The sequence below is a fragment of the Centroberyx gerrardi genome, chromosome 16 (assembly GCF_048128805.1).
Source record: "Centroberyx gerrardi isolate f3 chromosome 16, fCenGer3.hap1.cur.20231027, whole genome shotgun sequence".
NCBI lineage: Eukaryota > Metazoa > Chordata > Actinopteri > Beryciformes > Berycidae > Centroberyx > Centroberyx gerrardi.
In genome coordinates, this window is record NC_136012.1 from 8190674 (window position 1) to 8202059 (window position 11386).

General features: G+C 42.2%; 2 protein-coding genes across 2 annotated transcripts; both read right to left on the reverse strand.

The window, feature by feature from the left end:
- Positions 1-504: 504 nt before the first annotated feature.
- On the reverse strand, positions 505-2714 carry tstd1 (thiosulfate sulfurtransferase like domain containing 1). The gene is made up of 4 exons (XM_071897761.2): positions 2618-2714; positions 1356-1484; positions 871-1033; positions 505-753 (listed from the first exon to the last, which is right to left on the reverse strand). The coding sequence occupies exons 1-4, from the start codon at positions 2628-2630 to the stop codon at positions 699-701; spliced, it is 360 nt and encodes a 119-aa protein (XP_071753862.1). The 5' UTR covers positions 2631-2714; the 3' UTR covers positions 505-698.
- A 184-nt stretch (positions 2715-2898) lies between these two features.
- LOC139910464 (LRRN4 C-terminal-like protein) lies at positions 2899-5302 on the reverse strand. Its single transcript, XM_078289059.1, has 2 exons — positions 5111-5302; positions 2899-4107 (listed from the first exon to the last, which is right to left on the reverse strand). The coding sequence occupies exon 2, from the start codon at positions 4103-4105 to the stop codon at positions 3320-3322; it is 786 nt and encodes a 261-aa protein (XP_078145185.1). The 5' UTR covers positions 4106-4107; positions 5111-5302; the 3' UTR covers positions 2899-3319.
- Positions 5303-11386: the final 6084 nt, after the last annotated feature.

An 11386-nucleotide genomic window follows, 5' to 3' on the forward strand; every position in this document is an offset into this window, starting at 1 on the left:
AGGAAGAATTCATATTTCAACACATTCTGCTTTTTTTTTTTTTTTTTAAACAAGCCACACACATGAGCTCAGAAGCTGCAGCATAATTAATTCAGAGGTGCTCTTGAGCCTGTCGGGGTTAAAAGTCATGTACACTCAGTTCTCATGGCCAGGCTATAAAATGCTAGGAAATGGCGCTTCTACTGTGTCTTTAATAATAGACATAGGTTTATGCCTACCTACACCCATGTATGCTTACTGTACAAGCTAGTGTACAATCCCCCACAACAGGATATAGATCTGTATCATACAGAGGAGTTCTACAGTTTCACTATAAAGCAGAGGGGGAAGTTAAAAGAGATGTGATTGGGTTAGGGATCCGCAGAGCTTAATTTGATCATTATATTCCCATCTCACTCAGAGGTAATTAAATCTTCACATACAGATGAAACTAGTGGGAACTGACATATTACAATGTTGGTGTCATGTTCTCTCAAGTGATCCACACAAGTATGGACTAAAGAATTAGGAATCTGAGCAAACACATTTTATTTGTTAACATTTTAAATAGAGTGGATATACTGTACATCTATGACATATAAAACAGTATCAAAAGAGATGAAAAGAAAAACAGAAAAATATTTGTCTATTTTGTCAGTTTAGCTTTCACATTTGCCATTTGTGAAGATATTATGCATTAGGCTCTCCATCAACACCAATCATTTTCCCTCTTTCTCAGACCACTCCTTGTATCCTCCGGCATAATTACGTGCACTGAAACAGAAGAAAAGAGGCAGAGAAGATAAGAGTTGTCATCAATACACAGCTATTGTATAATGACATGCAAGATGAGCTGTGTGTGTTATGCACAGTAAGCGATAACTTATTTACCTCTGGTATCCTAGTTCGTGTGCCTTGTCTGTGGCCACTCCCCCTCGCCTGCCCATCTGGCAGTGAAACACCAGCTCTGGGGCGTCCAGCGGTGGCTTGGTCACCCCGTATTTGACCTTGAATTCTGCAGGATCCAGTGCAAGAGCACTCTCCACTGTATCGACTAGGGAAGCAAGGAAGGGGAAAAGGGATGAAGGAAGGAAAGAAGAATATTCTTCAATCAACTAGGAGAGGGACAGAAACAGCTATTCTGAAACCTTCATAACCTGAAAAACAGGCCTACACCAATACCATTCACCACTGCAAACTGTTGCATTTCCAGTATTCCAAGTGAAACCTGCATACTGTTTACTGTGCATGACAACTGCTACTTTTCAACATCAAAAAAGAAAATGAAGTACTGAAAATGAAGTAGTCCTTCAAAGCTATTTTTTGACTATGGATATTCTTTTCCCCCCACATAAATGACTGTGAGTGAAGCTCACCTGGGATGTGGATAGATCCTGGGATGTGTCCTTTATCCACTTCCTCTTTAGAGCGGACATCGACCAAAAGGAGGCTCTGGCTCTTCGCCAGGAGTACTTTGAGATCTGCATAGGAGATCTCCTGCTTGTCTGGTAATGGGAGAGGCATAAAACTGATTTAGGTTTGAGCTTGAGAAGACATTGTTGGATACCCAACATGCACTGTCTGTTTTTTTAAGACAGATTAGGCTACTGCTGATAAGACAGCTTTACTGACACAAACTTTCTATATCAACCACCTTATTTCCAAAAGAGTTGGCTATGTTTTAGATGCTTGGCCATAACCATTTTGTAACCCTGGAGTATGATACATAGAGAGTGCAGGACAAACTTGTACACAGAGGTACAAGCATGGATATGAAAGGTGCTGAACACAGATAAAAACTCTGACTCCCACCTCCACTTTCAGGGCACATTCCATTCCAGAAAATTGTTCCCCCATGTTTGCATTCATTCTTCCTTTTAGATCAAGCGGTGTGTGTGTGTGTGTGTGTGTGTGTGTGTGCGTGTGTGTGTGTGTGCGTGTATTAGGAGTAAGGGCGCAATGCCCTCAGTCACCTTTGATATAGTACAGCATGCAAACGCTCACTCAATATGTTTATAAGGGTGAAACTCTAAAGCTGAGAGATTTTGTGTACAGTCTCCCCATTAGGATTGGTTTATTTTAGCTAAATACTGTGGTCAAAAGAGACAGGAAGCAGTTTGGCAGCGTATCAAGAACTCATAAATAGATGCAACAAAGCATGAAACAAAAACTTTGGATGCTTTTTGTCCAAACTCGTAACGAGCTGTTCCATGCGTTGTAACTACCTGTGGCGTTAATTGACTGCTGGCTATTTGCTTTCCCAACGTTTTTTTTGTGCTGAGTCATTCTGACTGTGTGTGAGACATATTCATAAGATAATGATTACTTAATATTCTAACAGCAAGGACTATTTTCCTCACTTAGTATTTGTTAGTTTGGAGAATTTCACGTGTGCAACAAGTAGCCTACTGCCCCAAACTGTAACTGTTAATCCGGCAGACAAGCACTGTCAATGTCACTCTCACCGCGATAATTGGGTCATGTAACTAATTACAGTTGGCTAACGTTGGATTTTTTACGTCATTCACAAATTCACGTGTTAAAACCAAAACTCAGATATCAGTAGGCTAAAACAGTCGCACTGACGAACTGTAAGTCAAATGAAACAAAAGGCTTCTTGCACAGTGTGCAAACTCACCTGCGTTTGCCATTTTGATTGTGTGTGCTGTGTGTATGAATCAATTGTATTTTCATATGCTGTTAAAAAAAATGTTCTTCCTGCCATCGTTTGCTGAAAAATCATTGGTTTAGATACCGAGGGAAGGCGGGACCTAGCTTAATTGACTTAAACCTTTAGCCAATCAGATCAAGTTCCCACTTTCACTGTTCTCGGCAAGAGTTTCAAAATAAAAGTTCAGCCGTATACTTCGGCGGGCTGGGTCTCTCAACTCTTTCCATTGAAAACAATGATTCAAACAAGACTTTTTACAAGCTTTTATTAAAAAGACGTTAAAAGACGTTTTTAGTTTATTACAAAAGTTTCTGTCAGTATATCTTAAAGATTAATATTTACAATTAAATTCATCTGCCATAGAATTAAAACACTGTAATAAGCCTACAGAAGTTAATTTGCCAGCAAATAAACCTGTAGTTTTTCTAGGCACAAAACCAACCGGCTGACCATTTGTTAGTGTTATTCCACTAAGTTCTTATTTCAGCATATTTCAATCCTAATAAAAGAAAATACAATAAAAAAAAAAAGAAAATACAATAATTGTATATTCCTTGAAACAGGAACATAAACAACTTCTGAATTGTATCATTAATCACAGCACCATCCCACTTGAGTTTTTGAGTTTTGTTCCTCAACAGCCTGTATCTGTCTCTGCACCGCTCCGGCTCACAGGTTTCCCTCTGTGGCGTACGAGGGGTTCCCCAGTCCCTCAGTGGAGTCCCTCTTGGATTTTCCACACACTTGGTACTTCCAGAGGATCACGGCCGCCACACAGAGGACTAGGAGGAAGGCCACTCCCCCCCCTATGACCCCTGCCCTCAGCGCATGGTCGGAGGAATCAGGGAGGGTGTAGCGCTGGCAGGAGAACTCTGAGGGGGTGCTGTGTCCCACCTTGTTCACCGCCTCCACACACACCTTGGCCCCGGCCTCCAAGGACCCCACCAGCCCCCGCCGCATCGCTTCCCCAAACTCCAGCGGTTCCCTTCCACTTCCCTCCACTACCACTCTGTACCCAGATACCGCTGAAGAAGGGGCACACCAATGGACCTCCACCTTCCCTCCGCCGTCCCCATCGCTGACCAGCGCTTTGAGGTGTGGAGCATGAGGGGGCTCTTCAGGCCCACTGAAGCCGGGGCAGAGGCACCCGGTCTGGGCTGCAAGACGGGTGCAGGGCTCCTGGTTCTCCAGGCAGGAGTCGTACTGGCAGAGCTGCGTTTCGCGGTGGAGTGGAGGCTTAGCGGAGGAAGGCACGACAGGAGGGGGGCTGTGACGGTCCAAGACGTCTTCGTAGTCTTCTGTGCCCCCACCAGTCACAAACAAGATTGGCGGGAGGGTGATGGGAGGGGAAGTGGGTACGGCATGGGCAAAGAGGAGAGGCGAGGAAAAACGGAGGAAGGGGTCAGGGGTCAGAAAAAGTAGAAGCACAGCCAGGTTCCTGCACAGTGACATCATCTCTGTGGACAGAAAGGACAAGATGAAGATAAGAATTTGTGTGGGAAAACAGTGGTCACCGCAAAAATCACTCATGGGTCACCAACACAGTTAAAATTATGTTTGCCCACAGAAAATCATAAGAAAACATAAGAAAATCTGTCTTCCTTCATTCTTTCTCAGATGTAGCTTTGCCCTTGTGTGTCAGAAATATTCCTGTAGGTGCCAGTTCTGAGAAGAGGCTTAAAGACAGGAGGTGGAGACTGGTGTGGTAAGGTGGAAAAGAGGAACTGGTATTAACAAAGAAGCAAAAGCTGTGTAGCAGTTGGCGTATTGTAGCAACAGTAGTAATAGTGACTCAACACTCAAAGCAGCACAGAAAACAGAAGATGGAACGCTGACATGTCGGTCACAGTAGAGAAGAAGGCAAAACTAGGCATACCAATAATGAACCACAGTGGTACTAAAGATTTTTTATGTGTGTTATCTTTATTGGATAGATCACAGTAGAGAAAGACAGGAAAGAACGGGAAAGAGAGAGGTATGATGTGACAAAGGTCCCAGGCCAGATTGGAGCCACCAGGACGCCACCAGAAACTACTTTTAAATCACAGTTTATCTTTAAATGGCTTTGTGTATAATGAAACATGTTTGTGACATGTAAATATGCTTGTGATATGTATTAGTTTACATACTGAAGACAGCTCTGGATGAATAAATGCTGAGCGTTGGAAGATAAAAGCAAAGCATTGGTGACCCCATCAGTGTTTCATTCTCTGCTGGCAGCGAGCCAGACGGTTTCTGTGGGAACCTGAATTCGACTGCAAAGGCTTTTACCCTTGTTTTTTAAGGAAGATCAGCTTACACTGTCTGGTTTGTTTTGTAACACGCAACTACCCAGAAGAACTTTTTTCCAAACCACCGACGAGCACATCTCTACCAAGAAACATGCACACACTTATCACCATAGGGATGGAGGGATTGAGAAGAAAAGTGAACCAAAGTGCTGAAAAGGGTTTACTGTACCTGTTGGATGGGGATGGATATAGTTCACGTCTGTTCTCTCTCTGTTTCTTCTTCTTCTTCTTCTTCTCTCACGTCGCCTGCTTGCTGGCTTCCCTCTCTAGAGCGTCTCCTGGTCTCACCGTCTTATTTTGTTCCCATCAAACTCTCTCCTCCTCCTCCTCAACACCCCCTCTGTGCCTCTCCCTCTCTCTCCCTCTCTCTCTCTCTCTCTCTCTGTCTTTTTCCACTTCTTGCCTCTCTCTCATACATCACCACCCCGCCCCCCGTCCCACCCACCCCCGTCATTGCTCCTTTATAGTTCCTTCACAGTGTGTATGTGTGTGTGGAGAGGGGTGGGAGTGTGTCAGTGTTTGCCTGTGTGCTGCATAGCATATTAATTTGCTCGGCAGCAGCAGGAGGCAGGCTTATGCTTGTTGCAGCTATGTGTTTGTGAAATCGTTATAGCGTATAGGTGTCTGTTTTTGATTATTTGGTCTTAAAGCTATGGTAAAAGCTCTGAGGGTGTTCTCACTTAAATTGTGTGAAAACAAAACATAGACTCGTTTCAGTGTGTGTGTGTGTGTGTGTGGGGGGGGGGGGTGAAGAATGCATCTTGTATGTTTATTATAACCCCCCCACCCCCACCCCCTCCACCCCCATCACCCCCATTGTGACGAGCAGGAGGGGAAGGATAAAGCCTTTTACGGGGCAGAGCTGGCAAACCGAACAAGTTGTTACGTATCCCAGGAACCCGCATGGCAGGGATGAGCAGAGCAGAGCCAGGAGGCAGGAGTCTTCTTCTTCTCTGGTTTATTCCACTCAACGCCAACCTCAACCAAAACTCAACAGATGTACTGTGGTGGGGACACTTTACTTGGATAGTCCAATGTTGAAACGGAACTCTCAGATGTTCAACAAAGCGTCACTTGCCTATTTGCTGCATCTCCACAGACCATGTAACCCAAACCTTGACCTTATTTCTAACCCCGACCCTAACATTAACCCAGATACTGAATATCTATACTTTTCACACTATTATGAGTATCACGTGAAACCCAGTAGGCGTTTTACTGACACATTACAGCCCCTTGATACTCTGAGCTGAGTATCAGGTTTGGATTATACATATAATGTGTTACCAATTAAGGTAACACAGTTTGTCCCAAAACAAAACCGCTTTTAGCTTGAGGTTCAGGCGTCCCACACTCATTACTGTGGAATCAACACAATGCCAGATGACTCCCATCTTTTCTTGTAATATACTCCTTCCTTTGAATGAGTTGAATTGACCGAATGTTACATGCGGTTTCTGAAATTCACCAGAAGTTTAAGCGATTCATTACAACTCCTGTTTGAGACAATGTGTTTCAAGGAACTATGTGTTCAAATTCCTGATTTCTTTTCGCCGACGGATACAGAAATGCTCTCTCTCAACACATTTCTAACATGGTAATAATTAGTACACAGTAAATGAACCAGCAGCTGCATCATTTCCAGCTAGCGAGTTTATGAGACTATAATGATCTAAGCCTGGCTTTACTTGAATGGAAGACATTTCAAAAACAAACCTACAAGCATACAGACACAAACACAAACATATAACAAACTTTTATCCTCGTTTGTGTCCCATTTCCTTTACACTGCATCACACATACACTTAAAAATGTATTACTAAATTTGTGGTGACAAAGTAAGTATGTCACTGTCACTGTGGTTGAAACATTGAGCAATTAGTCTGTGACCAATTAACCTATTTATAACGTGCGTGAGTGTCTATGGGAAGAGGTAGGCCTATACATAGACGTTAAGAAGGCTACAACAGTGTCACATGCTATTTGTATGTGTGAGCTCATACTTATGCATAGGCAAGGATATGTTACACATACACACACACACACACACACACACACACACACACACACACACATACACACACTCATCACAATGAAAACTAATAGGGCTCTGGACATTTTCGCTGTGTATTCTTTTATTCCAGCGGTGCAGTGAAGAGATTCAGACTCCCAAATATTCTATGAACTCTATTCTGATATAATGTATAACATGCAGTAGGTTACTTGAAACAACTTTCAAGCCAATTCAGTTTGTCATATAATTAGCTGACCCGGGTATTTGACTGATCGATAAATACTTGTTCACATCAAGGTTATTACCGTAAATTAGAAAAACTAAAACTAAGATGAAAACTATAGGTGTTTAAAAAAAAGATTATCATGAACTGAAATAAAAATAAAAACTAGACTTTGTGGTAAAGCTAAAACTGAACTAAAACTGTCTAGGTATATGTCTAGGTATAAATCTAACTAAAATAAAATGTTTATGTGAAGTGCTTTTAGTTTTATGTGCCGTATAAAAAAAAGAGAAAGAAGTATTTTGAAGTGGTCCCAACTTTAAGTTAGTTGAGGATGTATTGAAAAATGAATGTAAAATTGAAAAAACATATAGGCAAAATACCTATTTTGAACTTCTATCATTATACCTTTAAAAATACTACACCTACTAAAATAGTAAAACTAAAACTGAAACTAAACAGAAACTGAAATAAAAATGGAAAACAATGTAAAAATAAAAACTAATAATAAAACTTCCAAAACTATAATAAAGTTAAACAGAAAGTGAAGACTCATGATCATGGCCAGGTTGTTGACTGAGTGATGAATGTATGGAGTCACGTATCCAGGTCTCAGGTGGAACGGAGCATGGATTAGGAGTCAAACTGCACCCAGATTGTTGCCGCTGATAAGCTGCATTGTTTTGTCTCCGATGGTTTTCCATCGTGCCCACATGTACCGGTGACTCAAGACGCTTCGGCGCTCACATGTGACCCGTCCCTCGATGCTTTTGTTGTAATCCAACAACATCATAGACATCCTGAAAGAGTTAGAGTCTCCCCTCCCTCCGCCTCTGACAGCTGCGGGGCGACCTGCTGAATTTTTTACAAAGTGTGAGAGTGTGAGTCACGGTAGATAATGACTAACCATGCCAGCTCCTATCCCCACTCCCACTACCACGGCATGTCGGAGCATGCTGGACATGCATCAGATAACCTGCACGTCGTCTTACCAACGCCAAACCGACCGCCGTGAACCCACCGCAATACATTCCTGTTCAATTTCTTTCATTCTTAAATCGACCAAACAAGATATCGGTAAAAAAGGCGGGAATTTCACTCCACCCGTCTGGTGCGCCGAGCGGGTTAAAACCAAACACCTTTTCGTTCCCGCTCGCTCTCTCGCTCCCTCCGTCTCTCAGAGCGTGACAGCATGACTTTATCAGACTCAGAAATGTGTGGGCCTCCGGACGTCCCACTGACGTTACGCAATGGCTCATTCCCTCTCCTACCCACACCTCTCTGAGGAAATCAAGAATTCTACTTTAAACAGGAAGCTATATTGAACATATCCCCCATGACCTTTGACCCCCCCCCCCACTTCATACAATAGGAATCCTGGGGGTAGTATTGGAATTCCTCGAACGGCTATTTTTAGCCGTAACATTGTGGAGGCAGTGCGGGCTTCGCGATCTCGCTGTTCCTCACGCGGCTAATTGGAAACAGGCCTGATGATGAGGTCGTCTTGTTTGAAGACAAATTCCCATGAAATCTGAGTCCATTTGCATCTGTGTGTGATTCAAGACAATTTAGGGCTGGCAGAGACCACCCTTCAACAGGAGGACTTGATTTCGAGTCTCCGTGTAAGCAAGCATCCGCCCAGCTGAAGTGACCTGAAGCAAAACACTGAATCTTTACCTCCTCTGACCTCAGTGGAGTGGGGGCAGGCAAAAAGAGAAATTTCCAACGAGGGCTGATTAAGTTTCTTATCATTATTATACAAGACAACTCAGTGAAGATTTGGTTTGATTGGATCAAGCGGTGCGGCTGAGGGAGCAAATAGGCATGACGTGCGTTCAGACATCTCTGTTCAGTGGTGAAGAACAGAACGCACCACACCTCACTCACGTCACAATGTACCAGGCTGTGAGGAGGAGGTGACGACACACAGCGGCACCTTATTTGTTTCACATTTGGAGTGGGAAGCCATCATGTTCACCTACTGTTCATCTACTGGCTGGCTGATTGTACTGCCGCTGTCCTTATTTTTATCGGACGAACTGAGTTACAATAGGCATTGGTAAGTTACCTGCCAATGTATCTGGTGATCTAGATTAAAATCACAACCAATATCTACAGCCTATACATTACAGCTTGTCCTGGTGGCTGATATCAAAGGGGCACCTTGATGAAAAATAAAGATCATTTACATGTGCGTAGTCTCAACCATATCTCACAATTTTAAGCAACCTTACTCAAATTCATTTTTGTATTGAAAGTAAAGGAGACCATTTACTTCATGTAATATTAGACAGCTTAATGAAATCATGTCAGTGACATAGCTGGCCTACAACCTAGGATGCTGTAGTGGGGGGAATAGGGGTACTGAATACCCAGGGCCCCAAGCTGAGAGGGGGCCCCCAAAGTGTCTGGACTAAAATGCCCTTTGTGCTCCTCAAGTGTATATTCATAAATGTTTTATACTTCTCTGTCACACTGCTCTTCTTTGAAACAGTGTTTGGTTGAAATGAATTGGCAAAACTGCAAACAAATACTGCTTTTCTCAAAAACATGATACGAATATGATATGAATATGAAACATTTGATACTGCAAGTGTTGTGTTATAAGTTATTCCTGTGAAGACTAAAACAAAATTAGTTCTCCCTAGACAGATTTTGAACAGCACTGTAAAAAAAAAAAGCTTGTCCCAACTTAAAATCCTTTGCTAACTGTTTACACACAGCTTCTTGAGTTAGCTCAACTTCTTGACAAAAAGATCTCATAACTAGAGATTGAAAGTGCGGAACAAGTTGTAATGTTGGCTTAACAAATACTGTTCATTTCACATGAAGTAAGTGGATGCAACAAAACCTAGTGAGCTGTACGAACTCCATATTTGTCAAACAAAAAAAATGTAGTTGGATGTTGAAGTTGAGAAACCTCAAGCTTGTAAACAGTGCATTGTAAACAGTTACCAAAACATTTTATGTTGTGCAAGCAAACTTAAAATAGGTATTTTAATAAATAACAAATCATGTTAAGTATGTGAATGAATAAACACAACAACATTTTAAGAGAAATATAATTTATTTTAACACCCGTTTCCCACAGGCGACTACTGGTGAAAGTATGGTTATGATGACAGCCAATGCTGATCTAGCACCATCAGGGTAGCGCCAAAAACCCATCACTTTAATTAGGGATGTGTCCGATAATTGATCAGTAAATGAATGTATGGAGCTGAGTTTCTGTAGTGGTTGGGTAGATGTATAGATGTTTGTCTTAGATGGAATAATGGTGGTGTGGGGACGAGAGGAAAGTGGAGCGGGCCCAGAGTCACCTCCTGTGCCTATAACTCCTAGCTACACCCCTGCCTGCCACCTGTTGGGCTACTGGTGGGAAAACATTGTTTGTAGAGTGATAAGGGATTTTTAGGAATTCAAATCAAAGTCAAGTCTTGAAACTGAATAGCTACTAACCATTGACCACTAAACTAATAACCATTATGAGAATCTTCCTTGGAGAATCAACTGCACTGAAAGCTAACTAGAGGTTAGAAGATGGGTGAAATGTCCCTTTAACCTCCATACTTGTTCAGGTCCTTACAGTCCTGAATAACTCCAGCTGTGGAGTTGTAGCTCCGCTCAGTGGTGAACGCTTGTTATTGTAAGTCAAACTATTTCATTTTCGAGAAGATCAATGGGAGAATACATAAGAAGGGCTATTTGGATCGTATAAAAACGAGAAATTCTTTAAGAGGATCCCTGGGGAAATTCAATAACGGTTCCTTTCCTGCTTGAGGTGGGCTAACTGATTGGTCAATAAATGCAAAATGTTTGCTTAGTGGTGGGAAAACAGGTGGAAATGAGCTCCATACATGATCTACGATAGCTTAAATATAGGCTAAAGACGATGATTCAAGGAACTCCTAATCAACTGATTTGACATTTTTGATTCAATGTCGACATATGAACATAATTTTTTTCCAGTAGCCTATAAGTAATTCTCCATATATTTACGAGACATACTTGCGACTCTTTCATCCCAATGTAAAAGAAAAAAAGCATGTAGGCTTTGGTGTAATCAAAGAAAATAATATTTTTTGCTCGGACAGTGTGAGTTTGTCCTCGTGCAGGTGCTTTGCTACTCTCTCTCTCTCCTCCCCCTCTCTCGCTCTCACTTCATAATGATGAATCATCTTCATGCATAGACCATGACAAAGAAATAT

Excerpts from the sequence above, each read along its gene's own strand:
- tstd1 (XM_071897761.2), bottom strand. Across the intron at positions 1,034-1,355 it reads AGGATCTATCCACATCCCAG|TCGATACAGTGGAGAGTGCT; the intron begins GTGAGCTTCACT and ends TTGCTTCCCTAG. Across the intron at positions 754-870 it reads CACGAACTAGGATACCAGAG|TGCACGTAATTATGCCGGAG; the intron begins GTAAATAAGTTA and ends CTTCTGTTTCAG.
- LOC139910464 (XM_078289059.1), bottom strand. The coding sequence starts at position 4,105 with ATGATGTCACTGTGCAGGAACCTGGCTGTGCTTCTACTTTTTCTGACC.